At 42.3% G+C, this 21,906-nt stretch overlaps 1 protein-coding gene and 1 long non-coding RNA gene across 2 annotated transcripts in view; one reads left to right on the top strand and one right to left on the bottom strand.

Moving 5' to 3' along the window:
* Window positions 688-21,523, top strand: CCL28 (C-C motif chemokine ligand 28). The gene is given in 3 exon segments (NM_001024695.1): window positions 688-758; window positions 17,742-17,868; window positions 20,831-21,523. Coding segments are annotated over 3 exon segments (384 nt in total). The 5' UTR covers window positions 688-694; the 3' UTR covers window positions 21,024-21,523.
* The window catches only part of LOC106508153, a 41,209-nt gene continuing 32,212 nt past the window's right edge, over window positions 12,910-21,906 (bottom strand). The window contains exon 3 of the long non-coding RNA XR_001304747.2: window positions 12,910-13,151. This is a non-coding gene — a long non-coding RNA (uncharacterized LOC106508153). The remainder of the gene's footprint in view (window positions 13,152-21,906) is intronic.

The following is a 21,906-nucleotide window of genomic DNA, read 5'->3' as shown; positions in this document are numbered from 1 at the left end:
TTTATTCACAAAGCTGATTAGTAGCAAGCTGGACTAGAACCCATACCTCCTCATGCCTGCTCAACCTGCTCTAGGGCTCTTTTTCATCAGGTACAACCTAGAGGGAAGAGGGCTCTCCACCTGTTTTATACCTTTCTTCTAAATAAACTAACAGCCTCACTGGAAGCATTTTGGCAGTAAACCAAAATCAGAGTGGGGTAGAATTTTTCCATCTTCCCACCAGATAATGTTTTTTATGACTTGCCACCTTTGTCCCCAGAAACTCTTAGTTTCAACAAGCTACTTAAAACTCTAATTCCTTTATATAATGGTTCTCAATGGAGGTGTCCATCAGAGTTGCCCATGGGGCTTTTTAAAAATTCATATTCCTGGTCCCCTACACCCAAATTCTGATTTATAAGTCTGTGGAGGAATTCATGGAGGTAGCTATTTTTTTTTTAATCGCTCCCAAGTTTTGATGCACACCTCAATCCACTAGGACCTCACCAGATGTCAGATCACCACTAACATCTTTCTTAAGAAAGAGCCTGGTCTCAAGGAAAGAAACATGAGAAACAGGTACCCTAGCACCTCCCAGGGCGGGGCTTTCTGGCTGGCTTTCCTCCTCGCTCTTTCTCTGCAACCAAGGACACTTTTAGCCTCATTTCCTGATCTTACAGCCTCACCTGCGGTGCTGCTGAGCGGCTGGGCAGGAATGCAGCACACAGGACTTGCTCTCGTGGCCTTGGCTGCCTGTGTGGCTCTTCATCCCTCGGAAGGTGAGTGAGGGGCTGACTATCTCAGCCTCCGGTGGAAGGAGGGGGGCTGCCTTCCAAGTTGGAGCTGGAGGGGGTGAGGTACTCCAGCAATTAGGGGCAGGAATTTCCAGTTATCTACATGAGAATGGCATAGGTTTAACTCCTCATCTCCAAGAGGCAACTTCAGGAAGGAACCTCATTTGAACAGGAATATCAGTAATTAGCCACAAGAAGGATGAGATCCTACCATACCAGTGCAACTTTGAGCAGTGCTTCTTTTTCTGATAACAGTATCTTAGAAAAATCTCCAGGTAGAGGCTAGGGGAAAATCCCCTATTATTCAACTGCTTCCCTCCCCTCACCCTGACCAGCTAAACTGTCTGAATACAAGTGCACATATTCCTGAAAATAAGACCAACTCAACCTTCTAGTATATGGTCTGGTAAGCTGCAAGCTATCTGAACAAAGTCAGGTCTGTGGACACTGAAAACCAAAATTTCAATCTGATCTTAAAAACGGGATACAGGATAAAGGAGACTGAACCATACAAATTACATCAAAAAGAACTTTTTTTTTTTCGTCTTTTGTCTTTTCAGGGCCGCACCCAGGCATATGGAGGTTCCCAGGCTAGGAGTCGAATTGGAGCTGTAGCCACCAGCCTACACCAGAGCTGAAGCAACACCAGATCCAAGCCGCATCTGCAACCTACACCACAGCTCATGGCAACACCAGATCCTTAACCCACTGAAAAAGGCCAGGGATTGAACCCACAACCTCATGGTTCCTAGTCAGATTTGTTTCTGCTGGACCACAACGGGAACTCCAAAGAGAACTTCAGTTGTGAGTTGCTAGCACATACATGTATAATCTCCATATGGAGATTATAACTATTTGGACTGGAGACAATCTTTTCTACTGTGTTCAGGAAACCGTAAATATAAGTATTTAATACTTGACTGATAAGACTCTTTTCTACTGTATTCTTTTCTGAAAATTTACCCTGAATAGATTCTCTAAATTCAGAACAGGTAAAATGTAAGTTTTGTTTGGTTTGCTTTTAAAAAAAACTAAGCCAGTATTTTAAAATGATTTCACATACACATACTCGTATATACACACATACAACTTGGATTTTAGAGACTCTTCTGAAAAATTATATCTGGCAAGAAATGGCTAGAGCAGACTAGCTCCTGCCCTTCTTTGAAGTGGCTATCAACTTATTAATTGCCTGGTTCCTCCTCTGTAGGCATTTGCTTAGAGATTCCAATACACTGCCCCAATGTACTGAGCTTGTATTGCTGAGCACAGGAAAAATCTGGATAATCAGTTCTTCTTCTCTATCCATCTATCTTATCAAGACAAAAAGCTTGCCATTTTATATTTCTGTAAATTTTGTGGAAAATGTCACCATTGAAATTTTAGGACTCACATCCATTGTTTCCCAAAAGTTTACTAGCTAAGGCCTTATTCCTAGTTTTGGCAATGCAATTTTTTTTTCATGTAAGGCTTTGATATGAAGGCATACACACCTCCCCCTTCAGCTTCCTGGCCTGTTTCTATCTGTCCCTGCAGCAGCAGCAGCAGTAGCCAAGGCCCTTCTGCAGAAGCGGAGGGGGAGGGAGGGAGGGGCCGGTGCAGGGGGAGGGTAATGAGAGAAGCCCTGCCAGATCCAAGGCCAAGGTCTGCAAGGGACTGAGTTCTGGCAGAGAGGGTGGGACAGCAAAACACAGAGGTGTTTGAAAAGGAACTATTTGGTGATGATAAGAAAGCGAGCTGAAGAGACCCAACAGTAACTTTTTGGGTTAGCCTTAGGGCTTTTCCTAAGGCAGTTTGGGCCACAGGAAAATCACATTTGTCTGAGAAGCCCCAACTTTCTGCCATTTAAAAACAAGTGATGTTGGGATTAGAACATGAAGAGGAGGCCAGAGAACAGCTGTGGAAACGAGAGGGGCAACTCCACTGCTTTCCTGGGCAAACTTCCATTCAAGCATCTGTGTGTCTCAGGTGCCCTGTGGGAAGCTCTAAGGGATTCAGGCTGGGGCAAGGTCAGGTTGGCAGGGAAGGAGGTAGAGGTGGCCTTGGCAATTGTCTCCAGCTGGGGGAGGGGATAGGGAAGTGGCCTTTGCCAGTTTGGAACTTTGAGAAATGCATTTTGTCTCTCAAGGCATTAAATGCTTTCTCATCTTAATGGTGACTGAAGTGGCCATCCTGATGTGATGGCTCAGTAACTGGCATTCCCAAAATGTTCTGCATAAACCAGGAAGCCGTTGACTTGCCCATGATGAAAATCCCTGGGTTCTATCCAAACACAGGGCATACTCCACATCTGCTGCTGTGGCTGCTGGCTCCCAGAACTCAATTCTGAGTCTATAAAAATGTCTATCATTCAGTGGCCAAGAGCCAGATTACTTAAAGCCACAATCTAGGGCTTTGCGGGCCTTGCTATTTTTATTGCACATTATAGACTAGGGGCCTACTTTTGTTGGGGGATTTTGTTTCATTAAGTCCCAAACTGGTTTTCTCTGACAACTTAACTTTCTCAGAGTAGGATGGCTCCTAATTAGAGACACTTGCTAGGGATTTACTGCTTACATCCCAAAAGAAAACTTTATCTTTTGTTTTAATCATAGGAGACTCACTAGGGAGGACTGCGTGCTTAAAAGTTGGGACAGTCCATTTCTCCTGGAGTGGTTCCTGAGAGTCCAGACATGTGCCCAGTAACTCTGCCCTTCAGTTTTTTGCCAAATGTGCCCTTTAGTTAAACAATAGGTCCTAGGGTCCCTGAGTTCAAAAACATTGTGGGATTAAGCATCTAGATTTGGTTAAAAAACCCAATCATCATACCTACAATGTAGTTCAGAGGTTTGTTGGTTTTTTTTAAATGTTTTTTTCTATGTCTAGAGAAGCAGAGTGATATAATAGCAGTCTTTGTAAATTTTTTATATACATATACAAGCCCCTTTAAATGAAAACATTCTCTTATTTTCAATTAATTTTAAATTATTTCCCTGTATCACTTGATGTATAAACATAAAACAAGGTATAAACCCTTTATATATATCTATATATGTGTACATATATATATATATCTGTATGCATATATGTATGTGTGTGTACGTATATGTGTGTGTGTGTGTATATATATATATATATATCTTCACCAACTGCCGGAGGCCAGCTCTGGCTGCCAGGGAGTGCACTTTCCCTGAAAGAGAGGGACAGCGTCGGTGGCTGCACATGGAGACAGCCTCTTTGTCCCTTCTTTCAGGGCGCTGGACTGCTCAAATTTTATTGGCATAAGTGGTTGATTATATAGAGAGTTTCTAACTACAGATTACATCAGTGTTAAAAGTACATTGATTAAATTTTACATGGTACAGCAGCTATACATCATGTTTTAAGATCGTTGTTTTAACTAAATTTAGTGAGTACAATTTAAGGGCAATTAGGTACAATACATCATGTGGAAAGGAGGAGACTCAGTACAAATCATCCCATAGCCAGTCAATCTCCGCAAGTTGAAGAGGTCACAGACACAAGAATTTGGCATTCACAAATCTTGTTTTTAGACTAGTGCTTATCTTTAAAGCGTTATGGCAGGGAGACAGTGTAAGAAAATATAAACCAACTTAACTAGCTATGACTTAAAAGCTTTTAAAATCAAGGACAAAACTCACAGCTAGGTTTCATGAATAATATGTGTCTAACTTCTATAAACTTCATTAAAATCCTAACTCTAAAGTTTACTGTGTAACTAGTTAGTAGATAAACACTATGTTTTAATTAAGTTGGATTTGAATAGGGGAAAGTCCTTCAGGATGAAATTCTTATTATATTATTGTTGTAATTTTGTTAAATCACAAATCACCACAGGAAAATAAGAATGGAAAATAAGAATAATAAGCAAATAATCAGGAAAGACTGAGGAAAAAACTGAATAACAAATAAAACAACAGGAAAGACTAGGTCACCCGAGAAACAATCCATGTTCTCCAGCGCAAACATGGAAATTGTTTTCCCAGGAAAGCCGCAATTCTTCCCCATCAACATCAAAATGAGAGCCGTGTAACCTCAGGCCTGCCCTCGGCTTGTACTGGCTTGTACCGTACAGGCAGGCTTCAGCCTGCCCTTGGTTTTGCACCATACAGGCAAGCCTTTATCCTGACCAGAAGCCCACCTTCAGCATGCACCATTCAGGCAGGCTTTTATCCTGACCAGAAGCCCACCTTCGGCTTGTACCATTCAGGTGAGCTCCCTTCCTTGGTTAGAAACCTGCCTTCGGGTTTTTCTGCCATCAGGCAAGGTCCCTTTCTCAAGTCCCTGCATCTCCTCGGCTCCCTGAAACCAACTATCAAACAAAAGTAAATTTAAATTTTAAATAAAAACAGAACTACAAAGCCAAGAAGATTTAAATGTAACAATATTAGTTTAATATAATAGTTATGTTTGGCCTAAACTAAAATCACCATTCCAAACATGAATATAGCACTGATTCTTGAGGTGCAGGTTTTGAGTTTTATGTGCATAAACTATGCTATTTAGAATGAGAAGTGTTTTCTCCCCACCAACTTCTTCTGTTTGAACCATGATGGTATAATTTTCCCCTCCCTTATCAGCATGAACCCATTTTGAAATTCCATTCTATTCTCTTCTGATTGGCCTGGGACAATTAAGGCAGTATCTGACTTCATAAAAACACTAGCATGAACTTAAAGTTAAATTCAAATGTCCTGCAAGTGCTTCTTCCAGAAGGTCCAGAATATGTCTGATTAAGGACCGAGATGACATATTAAACATGGCATTGTCTGGAGAGTTCATGGACCCCGAGAGCCCATCCAAGGGCCCCCTCCCAGAGATCTACAAAACCCAGTTTAAGAAATGCTGGCATACTGGGAGGAGTCTGGGTTCTGGACTCCAAAAGGCTAGGTTAGAATTCTAACTATATGAACTAGAGGAACTTCTTAACCATATATAGCCACATATATTTTTTAAACATAATTAGGACCATGAAGGGTTCCTGGTCCCACTTCCAACATGTGTATGTGGGTGGTGGTGGGGGGGTTCTCTACATCAACAAAACTGAACTCCTCTCAATTCCGACACTATCTAGAGACAGAATCAGATTTCACAGGCTCAGCCCCACCAGAAAGCCCTCCACCTTGGATGTCAGTTGGAAGCACAAATTGTTACCAGTACTTCTTTTTTTTTTTTTTTTTTTTCTTTGTCTTTTCTAGGGTCGCTCCCTCGGCATATGGAGGTTCCCAGGCTAGGGGTCTAATAAGAGCTGCAGCCGCCAGCCTACGCCATAGCCACAGCAATGTGGGATCTGAGCCACATCTGCGACCTACACCACAGCTCATGGCAATGCCAGATCCTTAACCCACTGAGCAAGGCCAGGGACCGAACCTGCAACCTCATGGTTCCGAGTCAGATTCATTAACTACCGCACCATGACAGGAACTCCTGTTACCAGTACTTCTGACCCACCCAGCAACAATGGGGAGGTTCCAACAATTCCCCCTCCTTGGGTTTGATTAATTTGTTAGAACGGCTCACAGAACTTAGGAAAATCTGTTTACTCACTAGATTACTGATTTATCACAAAGGATATCAAAGGACACGAATCAATAGCTAGATGAGAGACACACAGGGTGAGGTCCTAAACAAAGGAGCTTCTGTCTTCATAGAGCATGGGGCCCAGATTGATGGCATGTGGAAGCACTCTAGTTCCCCAACCTGGAAGCTCTCTGAACCCCCTCCTTTTTCTTTTTTGCTTTTATGGAAGCTTCATCACATAGGGGTGATTGATTGACTCAGTGGACTGATTGAACCTCTAGCCTCTCTTTCCTCCTCAGACATCAGGGGATAGGACTGAAAGTTCCAACCTCTATTTGTGATTTGGTTGCCCATGGCAACCAATCTTTAGGTGCTTTGCAAAAGTTACATTCACGAACATAAACCCAGTTGTGGTGGCCAGGCATTGTTATGAATAATGACAAACATCTTGCCTCTACAGCTTTGAAGTATTTTCAGGCACTGTGGACAAGAAACCAAATATTTTAAAAGATTCTCCCATTGTTCTTATTACCAAGGAAATTACAAGGGTTTGGAGAGCTGTAAGCCAGAAACTCACATATAGTTGAAGATCAAATCTATTTAGGAGTATATTTTGGACATCTGAATGACCTATATTTCAGACACCAGAATGTCCAAATGTACATCTCCTATAAATCACAAAAACCACAGATCACAATCTACATATTGCTGGTTTTTTTTTTTTTTTTTTCCTGCTGCCCCGACGTACATGGAGTTCCCAAGTCATGGATCAGATCTGAGCTGTAGTTGTGACCTAAGCCACAGCTGAGGCAACACCAGATCCCCAACCCACTGTGCCTGGCTGGGGATGGAACCTGCATCCCAGCACGCCCAAGATGATCCCAGTAAGCCACAGTGGGAACTCCTACGTATTGTTTTACTTATATTTTTTCCACTTGATTATAGATGGCAGCATATCTGTTCAACACATATAGTCATTTTTTAAAAGTTTGCATTGTTCATCTTAACAGACAACTTCCTGGAACAATTTCAAACATTAAAGTTTCATTCATTATCAAAGTCCTATTAAGAGACAGAAACCAGACAATAATTTGAACAGGGAAAGTTTAATAAAATGAATTATCAACTATAGTAAGAGATAGGCTAGAAAGAAGAGGACACTAAAGAATACAGGAAGAGCAGACATTCCTGGGACAAAATAGAGTGGTCAAGGAAGAGACCTGCACCCCTTCCCTGCCCAGCTGAGATCCAGACTTCACTGGAGAGGACACTGCTATTACCTACCAAATGGCAAAAAAATAAAAAATAAATCACTCAATCTGCCCTCCAGTTTGCAGGGGAAAGTTCTTAGCAGGGAAGGAGGCAGAGGAGTTTGTTTCTAAAGGAGAACTTTAAGAATGGGGCAGGCTAGCTCTCTATCTAGTTGTGCAGCTGGCAATGTTTATTCTGTGAATGCCTTTGAAATGGATGCCTTGGCAATCAAAAGCTTAATGTTGCAATTTAAAATGGTAATAGTCAGAAGTTCTGGTTGTAGCTCAGCAGCAGGTAGCAAACCCAACTAGTATTCATGAGGATGTGGGTTCAATCCCTGACCTTACTCAGTGGGTTAAGGATCCTAAAGATCTGGCATTGCAGTGAGCTGCAGTGTAGGTCACAGATTCGATATGGTGATCTGGTGTTGTGGCTGTGGCCAGCAGCTGCAGCTATTAGACCTGAGCCTGGGAACTTTCATATGCTGTGGGTGTGGCCCTAAAACAAACAAAAACAATGGTGATTGTCACTTATATTACAAGTGCCCTTCTTAATTTCATAAAACAGGCAATTGAGGATGAATTTGAACCTATGGGGCAATAAATTGACAATGAACACATTCCACAAACATTTAGACACCTGGATACGTAGCATGGAGCTGGCACTGAGCTGTATACTGACCTCCAGATGATGTCTTTTCTGTTTCCATTTATTGTTTACTACTTGTCACTCCTGCTCTAGCACTTAAACTCTTATAATGCTTACAATTACCCTATGAAGTAAGTGATATTACCATCTCCATATTGCAGATAAAGAAACTGAGGTACAGAGAAGTAACTCGCCAACATGAGCTAGTAAGCGGCAGAGCCAGGACTTGAACCACATGCCTAATGACTGTGCAGTAATGCCTGTGAGCAGGTCTCTAGGGCACAAAATTATCCAACACCTTTCAAGACTACCCCGACCACTTGAATGTCCATGATGTAAGAACGACGGGTGACCAAATGTCTTCAGATTTACTATGGAAAAACTCATTCTCCATTGCCCAAACGGTATCTCAGGGTTCTCAAAAGCAGCTGGGAATATTTTATTTGGGCACAGCAGTTTCATGCATCATGGCTTGGTGAGTCCTTCTTGCCTATGTGGGGACAGCAGTGGACACCTTTGGTTGTAGGCACCCATAGCGTGATGTGGCTCTGTTAAGGTGTGAAGTTCGCTGGAAGTGGAAGTGTGTCCCAAACCAACCATATTAGGAACATTATTTTTATATACCTACCACCTTTCTTAAGTTGCACTCATAGCTTTGAGATACTGAGAGCAGCCAAGTGAATCTTTCTTATTCTTTATCCTGGGAATTTTCTCCATCAATGACATGTAACTTTGCTCTGTTCTGTAAAGTGTTCTTCATGTGGGTGCTTTTCAAACTGCGTTTCCAATAAGCCCCCAAGGTATACCGTACCGCAGCTCTGGGAGCCACACTTTGAGTAGCAATACATCTGAGTAAGAGAGGAAGCTGGTTCACCTCTCTACATCAAAAGGAACCTCTCCTTAAAACTCAGAATATAATTTTAATATCACATATTTTATCTTTGCTTTTTAGGGCCACACCCATGGCATATGGAGGTTCCCACGCTAGGGGATGAATCAGAGCTCTTGCCGCTGGCCTACACCACAGCCGCAGCAATGCAGGACCTGAGCTGTGTCTGCGACCTACACCACAGTTCACTGCAACACCAGATCCTTAACCCACTGATCGAGGCCAGGGATCAAACCTGAAACCACATGGTCACTAGTCGGGTTGGTTTCCACTGCACCACGACGGAAACTCCTGTTTGATGTGCAGTGTTCTAGTGTTGAATAAGGAAATATTTAAAATCTTCTGGTTAGTAACCAAAATTGGAACATAGACATAAAATCAAGTCATTTGTGGGAAATTAACCATCCATCCCAACCATACTTAATACTGGGAACAATGATGACAACTCAAAACCAACAGAATCAGTGGTGATAACACTACAATTACTAAAACAGATGATAACGCTTTTAATGAGATAATGATATCATATTAAAAAAAATAAAATATGGAGTTCCTATCGTGGCTCAGTGGTTAATGAACCCAACTAGTAACCATGAAGTTACGGGTTCGATCCCTGGCCTCGCTCAGTGGGTTAAGAATCCAGCGTTGCGGTGTGGGTTGCAGACACAGCTCGGAACCTGTGTTCTGTGGCTATGGCATAGGCTGGCGGCTACAGCTCTGATTTCTCCCTAGCCTGGGAATCTCCATATGCCGTGGGTGCGGCCCTAGAAAAGACATAAATAAAATAAATAAAAATAAATAAAAAATTAAAATATAATAGACAAATGACTTATCATATTGAAGATCCCTATTTACTTGAGGGTAGGGGGATGATGTTTCTGAAAAGCACTGTGCAGCTTTAGGACATTTGGGACATAAGCCTTGACCAAAAACTGATAATCTTATTTTTTTAAGAAAAACATTTAAATATTTTAAAGACTTAAAACAAGTTAAGATGAAACAAGATATAATACCACAACAGAGCTTAGATCAGCTCAGGAGACATTTATTTAGCACTAATGCCAGGCAGTGTGCTATGTGATATGGGTATAAAGATATCCTGAGGGAGTTCACAGTCAAAAGACATACTCATCTAATCCCTAATTTTATATACGGTAAAGAAAGGGAAGCACGGGGTGCCATGGACCACAGATCCACAGGGAAAGGGCAAGACTGGGAGAAAGGAGGCAACTAGGAAGCTCAGCAGGCCAGGAACAAACTGATGAGGCCTGGAACTTGGGCAATGGAACAGAAATGAAAAGGGGAGACAAATCTGAGAAACATTCAGAGAGTAAAATTTACAAGTGTTTATGCCTGGCTGCAAGTGCAGGATGGACTAACAGCTTGAGTAACCATAAATGGTGGCTGAATGAAATGAGAAAAGGAAAAGGAGAAAATTTAAAGCGGCAGGAGATAATGTCTTCAGTTGGATACAAAGAGATGACTGAATTAAGAGAATTAGGAATTTGGTGTCTTATAAACCAGGGATATGGAAAACTCCTAGGAAGGAAAGGGTAACAGCATCTCACAGTCTCATACGTTATCTGCTATGGTAGGGACCCCAAGGGCAGGTATTATAACTCACTAATTTTTGTATACTCAGTACCTGGAACAATGACTGACACAAAGCAGGCACTCAGTAAATGCTTACACATTTCACTGACATTAGTAAAATAATGCATTTACTCAAATGATTCAAAAACTCAAAAACATTTGTATGAGACAGCTTTGCTATTTTCTCCGGGAAGATTTTTCTTGACCTAACCAAGCCCAAACTTTCAGTAAAAATAAAATAAGATAAAATAAAATGTAGAAAACTTATCAACCCAACCAAAGGAAAGGGGGGAAAAAAAGAAGAAAGATGATAGGAGTTTCCTGGTGGCTCCACAGGTTAAGGACCTAGTGTTGTTACTGCCATGGCACCAGAACAGCCAAAAAGGAAAAAAAAAAAAAAGATGATAAAAGGGACACAAAATAAAGCAGATAAATCTAACCCAAATTTTAGCGTCACGTTATGAACATCAGAAAAATAGAATTTAAGCAAAAATCTATAATAGCACTAGAGAAATCTTACAGAAGGATAAACAGGATAACTCACCAAGAAGGTCCACTGAGTACTGAGAATAGGGTGAGGCAAGTGATGCCACCAAGGTGAGTCGTGCAAGTGCTGGGTCAGATTTTAATTTTATTTAAAATTGTAGTATTTTATTCATCAGAGTTTTTGTATTAATCCCCCCCCCCCCTTTTTTTGGCTGCACCCGAGGCATGAGTAAGTTCCTGGGCCAGGAATCCAACCCAAGCCACAGCAGTGACAGTGTGGAGTCCTTAACTGCTAGGCCACCAGGGAACTTCTTAATTCTTATTTTTTAACATATTGCATTAAAATATAATTTTTCCTGATTGCTGAGGAGGGTTTTTGGCACCCCTTTAAATTTGGCACCTGAAGCTAGTGTTTCTACTCCAATCCTAGCTGCAGACCACGAGTACTTGCATGTGTTTGAAAATAAAACCCCAAGTGATAATTCCAAGTAAAGGTAAAAAGATCCACAAGGAGTTCCCATCCTGGCGCAGCAGAAACGAATCCGTCTAGGAACCACGAAGTTGCAGGTTCCATCCCTGGCCTCGCTCACTGGGTTAAGGACCCCTCGTTTCTCTGAGCTCTGGTGTAGGTAGCAGACCCGGCTCAGATACCATATTACTGTGGCTGTGGTGTAGGCCGGGCTGCTGTATGTAGCTCCAATTAGACCCCTGGCCTGGGAACCCCCATGTGCCCCGGGTGCGGTCCTAAAATGCAAAAACAAACAAAGAGACCCGCAAAAAAGAGTAAGACATAACTGGGAGTTTCCCGGTGCTCTGCTGGTTAGTAGAATTCACGCTTTCACTGGCAGCTGCGGTTCAATCTCTGGTCTGGGAATAAGATCCCACATGAAGGCATTGCACCCCACAGCCAAAAATAATAATAATCTGACATAAACTCAACGACAGTTTGTTTTTTTTTAACTACACGCATCAGAAACTAACAGATGAAACAAAAACTAGCGTGGTAGGAAAGACACGCACAACACAACCAATTTTCTCCTACAGTTCTAGGAAGGACAGCCCGAGGTTAGTCAGGACTGGCTCTGCACGCCGGCCAGGCAGCCAGCGCCACGGAAGCCGCGGCGTGGAGGTGGGGCTCGCGCTCCGCCTGGGGCTGTCCGTGCCGAGCGCGCACCAGCCTGCGGTTCGGGCGGGGAAGGCTGGCGCAGGCTGGCATCCTGGGCGTGGGAACAACGCCACCGCCACGCCATGGTTCCCGGGACTCCACTCTCCCCGAGGCGCAGTCCTCGTTACACTTAACCACAAGTCCGCTCCCGGGCGCTCCCTGCGCGGCAGGCACCGAACACCCGGTGGGACAAACACCGCCCCATCTTGCCTGTGGCGCCTTGCAGGTTGCGCAGGCGCAGAGGCCGAAAAAGCGGCGGAACGAAGTGCAAATGACAGCAAGAACCACCCACTGCTCGTGGCTGTCGCTCCGCACCCCGCCTCCTCCCTTTCCATGGGCTGTGGCTTGAGTTCCCGCAGGTCGCCTCGAGTTCCAAGGCCGCCTTGCCTACACATACGAGCAGCGCGACAGCCGGAAAGTGCAGCAGCGTCGTGCTCGTGTCTTTTTCCCGTCTTTGTTTTAGTTTCCTCCGATTTTCCTTTCCTAGAGTCGTTAATTCAACTCAATTATTTTACCATGTTTGCATTTTCAATAAATGCACTTAGGCTAAATTTAGCTATATCCCACCTGTTATAAGTAGTATCTCCATTATTTTCCAGAATAAATATTTTATGATTTCATCTTTAACCTGAGTTGCATGCATTTTTTTTAGTTTCTAAGCAAATTATATATGTAAATTTATAAACATTTTCTTTATTATTTAGATCCACATTTTTGAACGGTTCCTTTGCAGAGGAACTGCCTCTTCAAACACTGTAAGGTAATGCTGTGATGTAGCGGAGGAAAAAACTTTCCTTCTACCCTTCCAGGTTCTTTACTAGGGCACCTGTAACAAAAGACAGATTAACAAGAGAAAAACATACACATTTATTTAATGGGAGACTTAACAAGGAAAGGAAGACCCAAAGTTGCAGTTGAGTTATGGCTTATAAATTGGACAAAGTGATAATTGTGAAAACATAAGAATACAAAAGAACTTGGGCTGGGACACTTAAAAACAGGGAAAAGTGACTAGGAAGAGACGTGTTAGTTTAACAATCTTTGTACAGATCTTTCTTGGCTTCAAATTCCTGTGGGGTGGAGACACTTTTTTTTTGGTCTTTTTAGGGCCACCCCCAGGCTAGGGGTCTAATCGGAGCTATAGCCACCAGCCTGTGCCACAGCCACGCTAGATCCTTAACCCACTGAGCAAGGCCAGGGATCGAACCCGTAACCTCATGGTTCCTAGTCGGATTCATATCTGCTAGGCCGGGACGGGAACTCTGGAGACACTATTTTGCTTCACCCAGAACAGTGGGGTGGTACAACTCTCAGCTGCTAAAGATTTCTTTCTTCCCTTGGTGTAGTGAGAGTACTTTTTGCTTGGAAGTTTTCTCTCTTGCTTTTAGGACAGTCAGAGTGCCCTTTCTACATATGCTGTTTTTTTTTTTTTCAGTGGCTTTAACTTAAAATGATCAGTATGCCAGAGAGGTATATTTTGGGGTGGTATATTCTGAACTCTTTCAGGGACAAACGTTAGAAATTGTGAATGAAATGGACAATTTCTTAGCCAAGATATCAAAATTGACTCAAGAAGTTACAGAAAATCTAAATGAACATGTAACTAATTTAATTTAATTTCCTTAAGAAAATTAAATCAGAGTTGAACATCTTTTCTTTAGACAGACACTTGGCCTAGATGGTTTTAGAGGTTTTACCAAACATTGGAGGAGTAGACAATTTTGTCTTACACAAACTTTTTCAAATAATAGAAAAACAGAAGTTCCTGGCATAGCTTAGCAGTAATGAACCCGACTAGTATCCATGAGGACATGTGTTTGATCCCTGGCCTTGCTCAGTGGGTTTAGGATCTGGCGATGCCCTGAGCTTCGGTGCAGTTTGCAGATGCGGCTCAGATTTGGTGTTGATGTGGCTGTGGCGTAGGCCGGCAGCTGCAGCTCTGATACGAGCTTGAGAACTTCCATGTGCCTCGGGTGAGACCCTAAAAAGCCCCCCCCAAAAAATTAAAATTTAAAAATAAATAAATTAAAAAAACCAAACTCATTAAAAAAAATAGAAAAACAGAGAAAGCGAATTCATTGTTGAGATTAATATAACCTTAATAGCCAAAACATTCAAGGATGATGTCTGGGGATAAAAGTATGGACTAATCTTGTTTATGAGCATAAATTCAAAAATATAAGAAATGCAAAAATAAATGTTTTTACATTTATAGTCATCACTGAAATCAGAGGAAGTTCCAGATGTTTCTTTGTTTGTTTGTTTTTTGTCTTTTTGCCATTCCTTGAGCCGCTCCCAAGGCATATGGAGGTTCCCAGGCTAGGGGTTGAATCGGAGCTGTAGCTGCTGGCCTATGCCAGAGCCACAGCAACAGCAACGTGGGATCCGAGCCGCGTCTGTGGCATACACCACAGCTCACGGCAACGCTGGATCCTTAACCCACTGAGCAAGGCCAGGGATCGAACCTGCAACCTCATGGTTCCTAGACAGATTTGTTAACCACTGAGCCACGATGGGAACTCCCCAGATGGTTCTTTAAAAATGAAAATATTTCTGGGAGTTTCTATTGTGGCTCAGCAGATTAAGATCTGACTGGTATCCACGAGGTTGCAGGTTCCATCCCAGCCTTGCTCAGTGGGTTAAGGATCCAGCATTGCCACAAGCTGCGGCATAGGTCATAGATGCAGCTCAGATCTGTTGTGGCTGTAGCTGACCCCTAGCCTGGGAACTTCCATATGCCCCTGGTGGAGCCCTAAAAAGAGGGGGAAAAAAAAAAAATTCTGATAGGAGGCTACATGAGAAAACCTCTAGGGGGCAATGTTATCTAAAATAATCTTAGTTTTGCCTAATCCACACCACCCTCTTAAGAGTCTTCATTGTTTAACTCCTTGTGCACTCTTCAAAAGATTCAATCTTTCTTGGCCTTTTATATTTCTTACTGCCTTACTAGGACACCAGTCACATCTACCAACACATTATAAATGCTGGCCCTTCTCTTGCCTTTTGATAGTTAATCTGAAGTAGGTTAAGTGATCTCCAGGTGAGCCCATCCTACCTTTACAGCTGAGAATTTTAATCCGGTATACTAAGTACGTAATGGGTCCTGGGTGCTTTCCTCGCTTAAAACTGTGCCTTCAAGTGATGGCAGCACTCAGATAACTCAAATTCCTAAACGCATAGATTTGCCTATGATTCTTAATCCCAGCAATGCTTCTGAAAGTCTGTTTCGTTTTCTTTTCTTTTTTCTTTTTTGCCTTGTCTGTAGCATATAGAAGTTCTGGGCCAGGGATGGAACCTGAGCCACAGCAGAGACAACAGCAGATCCTTAACATGCTAGGCCACCAGGGAATGCCTATGTTTCATATTTTATAGTTGCCTGGATCACAACTAATAGCAGTGGTCTGTGTAGTAGTAACTCTTCATCTTTCTACCCCCAGGGTCTAGCATAGTGATTCACTATAAAAGATCTCATAGACAGATATAGATAGTACTTCATTTATATGATTCACATAATAATTCCTGTATATCCAGATGGGTGAATGAATGGTTGGTTACATGAATAAACCCAAAACTTTGCTTGGGATATTAAAACAGTTTGACTTGGAGAATAGGCAACACAGCATAGCTAAAGAAAGAAACAATTAGTGTTAGGAAATGAATGCATTAATAAATGTAAGGACAACCAGTGTGCTGTTCTCCTGTCATACTTTTTTCAAAATTAAAATATAATTGTACATTTAAAAATATACAATTCAGTCATTTTTAGTATGTTCACAGAACTGTACAACCATTACCATTATCTAATTTCAGCGTTGCATCACCCCCCAAAAAGAATGTGTACCTGTTAGCAGTCAAACCCTATTCTCTCCTACCCCCACCCTTGGCAGCTGCTAATCTACTTTCTATCTTTATGGATTTGCCTATGCTGGGTATTTCATATAGATGGACTCATTACAATATGTGCCTTTTTGTTTTGTTTTTGTTTTTGTTTTTGGTTTTTTTTTTCCTTTTCTAGGGCCGCTCCCTTGGCATACGGAGATTCCCAGGCAGGGGTCTAATCAGAGCTGTAGCTGCCGGCCTACACCAGAGCCACAGCAACGCGGGATGCAAGCCGAGTCTGCGACCTACATGAGTTCACGGCAACGCCGGATCCTTAAGAATCCCGTGTTGTCACTGCAGCGGCTCAGGTTGTTTCTATGGTGTGGGTTCTTATCCCTGGCCCTGGAATTTCCACATGCTGCAAGCGTGCCCCCCTCAACTTTTTTTATTACCCACTTGGAGGAATGGGAGCATAGAACACAGCATGCATGTGGCAGGTAGGAATGTGCAAGTATACCTTTTAGTAGGGGATTAAGTTTCCTTTCATATTTGTGCAGCCCCCTTCTTATATCTGGATAACATAAGTTTCTCCTAACTTGACTCTGCCCCAGTCACTTGCCACTTATCCCCACTTACTTATCACTGCAAGACAAATTCTTCCTAAAACTCTTCTCCTTTCTCTCTTTCTGGACTCTGTTTCATAGAAGGTAAACCTCCTTAGCCTGACATTCAAGGCCTCAATGGTGTGACCTCAGTCTATATTTTGAACCATGTCCCCCATCACCCAGCTTCCTAGCCACTCAGTTCTCTTTTTCTCAAAGTGGCCCTGGGCTTTCCTATCTCAGAACTTTTTGGTTTTTTTGGGGTGGGGGGTTCTTTTCAGGGCCACACCCTCGGCATATGGAAGTTCCCAGGCTAGGGGTCGAGTAAGAGCTGCAGCTGCTGGCCTATACCACAGCCATAGCAACACAGGGTCTGAGCAGCATCTGCAACTACAGCTCACGGCAACACCAGATCCTTAACTCACTGAGTGAGGCCAGGGATTGAACCCACATCCTCATGGATACTAATCAGATTCGTTACAGCTGAGCCACAGTGGGAACTCCCTATCGCAGAACTCTTGACTACGTGCTTCTTTTAGCCTGGACAACTCTTCTCCATTTCTCCCAACTCATCCAAATCCTTAAAGATTCTCTTAAGTCCTTACCTGGGAGTGGGGAGGGGGTGTGTGTAAATTTCAAACCTGTTCTGGGGGCCCACGTGGCCACTCTCTTTTCAGCCAGCAAGCCACTCTCTCCACCTCACTTCTTTAATCAAGTCTGGCTGCAACCCACTAACATCATTGCCTAGAGCTATTTCTCATCTTTTCCCTTGTCTTGTGCCTTTGCCTGTGCTTAGTTTTATCTCCCCCAAATAGAGTGTAAGTTCTAGAAAGTAGAGACATGTCTGGCCCTTGGGGTCTGCATACCCAAAGTCCCCTGTAAGTGTTTGCCTCTTGTTCAAGTGAATGAACAACCTGTTTCTCTGGAGGCTTCGAGATGAGGGCCAGTGTTCTGTGAACTGTCAGACTGAACGTTTCTTGCTTTTCTTCTTTCAGCTATACTTCCCATTGCCTCCAGCTGCTGCACTGAGGTTTCACATCATATTTCCAGAAGGCTTCTAGAAAGAGTGAATACATGTCGCCTTCAGAGAGCGGATGGGGATTGTGACTTGGCTGCTGTCATGTGAGTGCTCTTCGCAGCAGGAAGGTCTAAACCTGCAGGGTGATCATGTCTCTGCCAGTGAACAAACAATAGGTTGGGGAGACTTTACCTGATACAAATAATCTCTTAAACAATGGAGGGGAGGGTGGAATGAATGCACACTCCCTCTGTCTCAGACTGTCCAGAGCCCCACAGCAGCCCTCCCACAGTGCTGGGGTGAGACCTAAATGCCTTGTCACCAGACAATGCGCATGACTTTCCTAAGCAGAACAGGGACATTCCGAGTGAACAAGTAAGTAAAAATAGAACAGAGGTGACTCTGTTCTATTTCATGGATTTAACTATAAGTTTTTTCCAGGCAAGTAATGGGTTGCTGTTATTTTTACTCTGAATTCATCAGGAGTGAATGTAAGATGCAAACGGAAGTGCAGAGATATCCGTACTGGTCACGAGTGCTGCATGCAATCAAGTTCAAGTGCCCACCTTTGCTTTTGCTTATGGTGAACCCGCTCAGCCCTCCTACCCCCACCCATGGCTTAGCTTTTCAAAACTCTGAATTTACATATACTTAACACCTCCACAGAGACTAAAATCGGCAATGCATTGATAATTAGCAAATCTGAGTTCTGACAATAATGCTGTGAGGAAGGCATAGATTATCTTCATGTCACACAGGAAGATTATATAGTTCACCTGGTGACAGACAGCTAGCGAATGGCCAGAGTGGGATGTGAACCCAGGTCTCTTCGCTCAGAACGGTATATACGTCCAAGGTCTCTCAAAAGCAATGGTGGGACTACCCATAAAATGCTCTCCCCAAACTCCAAAGCATCTGGTACCTTCAAATAAAAATAAAGGTATATTAGGCATCTCCCAGGAGTGTTGGTTTTAATACCACTTATGGCTCCAAGTGACACTAATGAGCCCTTTGGGCAACAAATTGCTGACGTCTGAGTTCCTGAGTCACCAGGGAACCTCTTTATTAATTCAGTGAATTCAAAAAATACCGGCGGACTTTTGAGTATATACCAAGCACCATCCTATGCGATGCAGCAGTAACAAAATAGACTCTGTCCTACTGGAGTCTCCAGGAGACTCTATCCAGCTGGGTCCTGCAGACCATTCTCTAAGATATAGTATACATTTTTCCTCCTTTCAAAGGAATCCATCCATTATCTTTGAGAAACACTATTCCAAGACAAGGTTCTCAGAAGCTCAGAGGAAGAGTTTGTAAGATGTCCACTGATAGACTTTCTTCAGTTCAAGGGTTATAGACTCCCTGAAATTTGTGGGTATGAACATGTGACATTTTCCTGGGAAGAAGGGCCATAGATTTTTTAAGCTCCTCAAAAGGACCTTATATCCAACAAAATTTAAACATCACACTTGGGGTTAGATGTGTGGCATGTGGAAGTCTGGGCCAGGGATTAAATCTGTGCCACAACAGCGACTCAAGTCACAGCAGTAACAGTGCGGGATCCTTATCCCACTGAGCCACCAGGGAACTCCAGCTCTTTGTTGTTTTTTTTCCCCTCTGTATGAGTGCTATAGCCAAGTTTTCTCCAATAACAGCTTAAGGCAAACTTCACTGACCACAGTGAGGTAGATTTTCTTTTGAAGACCTTTCTAATACACTTAGGGAATGTGCGTTGCCCTCCTATTCTCACTTTTTTCAAATTAATAATCCCAGGAGTTCCCATCATGGCTCATTGGTTAAGGAACCCAACTAGTAACCATGAGGTTGCAGGTTCGATCCCTGGCCTCACTCAGTGGGTTAAGGAGCCGGTGTTGCCATGAGCCGTGGTGTAGGTCACAGATGTGGCTCGGATCCCATGTTATTATGGTTGTGGCATAGGCTGGCTGCTACAGCTCCGATTCGACCCCTAGCCTGGGAACCTCCATATGCCTCAGGTGCGGCCCTAAAAAGACAAAAGACCAAAAAAAAAAAATTAGTAATCCCACATTCTGGCTTTATTATGGTCAAGTGCATTCAAGCCTTTCCCAACTTTTCCTACCATTTTAAGAGTCCCCACATTAGCTGATGGTTCTTCTTGGGTCATCTGGAGAAATGGCAGCCTATTCTCTATCTGCCTGCTTTTTTCCCCAAAGAAAAGGGTCAAGGATTTCAATTTATCCAGATAGAGAAATACTGCATAGGTAGAGCTTGCAAGATCTGCAACATTTAATAAGAGCTGGGTGGCATCTGGTGGGGAATTGAAAGTCACAATCTTTTGTAACTAGAAATTCTTCCAGTTACCAGAAATTGCGAATGGTGCTCTGGGATTCTCCTATCCAATGTCAAAATTTCATGTAGAAAAATCAAAACAAAAATTAATTCTGAGATATTATGGTAGATCTATACTCTGTTAAAATGCTAACAAATGTCTGGAACATTTTCATTGATTGTTTTGTTAAAACAAAACCAGACTGCCTTTATTTTGAACAATTTCCACTTTGTATCTGCAACTTACCGAATTCCTGCTTTGAACAAGGCCTTTTCCAGACACTTCCAGACTATTCCTACTTCAAGGAGCATAACACCACAGAGAAAGGAGGGAATCTGAGAAAAGTACTCAGGTAGAACTAAGTGCCAGAAGAAAGGTAACCAACCACCATGGAGATTCAAAGAAAGAGGGCATTTCGCCTGAGAAGTTCTAGAAAACCCTTGTGGAGGGGGATGTGCTTGAGGTGGGCAGTGAGAAGGAACTGGTTTGGTTGGATGCTTCAGAATCAGGAAAGAGAATTGTTTTCACATAATTTCCCCCCTCTTCCTCTTCCTCCAATTCCTTCTCCTCCTTTTAGTACTTTTTGCAGACGTCTGAGAAACCACAGGAAGCTGTGCAGTCAAGATTCATCCTTGTGGTCCTCAACTTTAGGATTCAGTCTCTAAGATACGCTGTGTCCCCAAGTGGGAACTGCCTATAAGTTCATCGAGTTTTTATTTACTTGTACTTTTGGTAATTTTGTTTTCTTCTCTTGGCAGCCTTCATGTCAAGCGCAGAAGAATCTGTGTCAGCCCTCACAATCATCTTATTAAGCAGTGGATGAAAGAACAAGCAGCCAAGAAAGATGCTAAAGGCAACATTTGCCATAAGAAGAAACATCACAGCAAGAGGGACAGTAAAGGGGCACATCAGGAGAAGCATGAAACACATGGCCATAAAACTCCTTATTAGAGAGGGTACAGATGAAGCTACACAGAGAGTCCTGGCTGAACTTGGCCATGGTTGATTATAAATGTATCAGGTGAATGTTCCTTTGTGCCAACGGAGAAAAACAAAGTATGTTTTTAAGGGAACAATTATGCATATGCAAATATAGCCAATAATATACTCAACTGAAAATGAAAATACTTAGCTTCATATAACATTTAAGAGCAAAGCATACAGATCTAATTTCTTCAACTTTTTATCATGATGTTTTCCAAACCTACAGAGAAGTTGAAAAAGGGTACCATAAACACTTGTATGCCTTTACCTAGATTAAGCCTTATTAATATTCTGCCACATTTTTCTCTCTTCTTCTTTTGTATGTGTGTATATAAAACATTATATGTATAGAATATAGAATTTTTTGTTAAGCTATTTGAAAATAAGTTACAAATATGATATTTCACTCCTAGATTTTTTTTTAGTGTTACAACTTGGCATCCCTGAAAAATAAAAACATTTTCTATATAATTGCACTATCAGTTTATACCTAAAAAAGTAACAATTCCATCATGGAATATATATATATATATATATATATATTCATATTCCACCTTTAAATTTCCCCAACTATTTTCAGAGCACTTTATATAGATTTTTTTCAACCAGTGAATTTCAATTAATATTCATATAACTATTAATTGCAATTTAGTATCTAAGAAAAGTCTCTCTGCTTTTTCTTTTCTTTTCTTTCCTCCCATGGCATGAACTTTTGAAAAAAAGAGACTAGGCCAGAACCTGTGCCACATTCTGGGTTTATCTCTTCCCTCAGAATCACTTTCAGATGTCACATTTTTTGGTAAGAATGCTTCCTATGTGAATTTTTTTAATAATGATTTTTATTTTTTTC

Source organism: Sus scrofa, chromosome 16 (assembly GCF_000003025.6).
Source record: "Sus scrofa isolate TJ Tabasco breed Duroc chromosome 16, Sscrofa11.1, whole genome shotgun sequence".
Lineage (NCBI taxonomy): Eukaryota > Metazoa > Chordata > Mammalia > Artiodactyla > Suidae > Sus > Sus scrofa.
The sequence above is the reverse complement of the archived record's forward strand: the minus strand, read 5'-3'. Positions and strand labels throughout refer to the sequence as shown.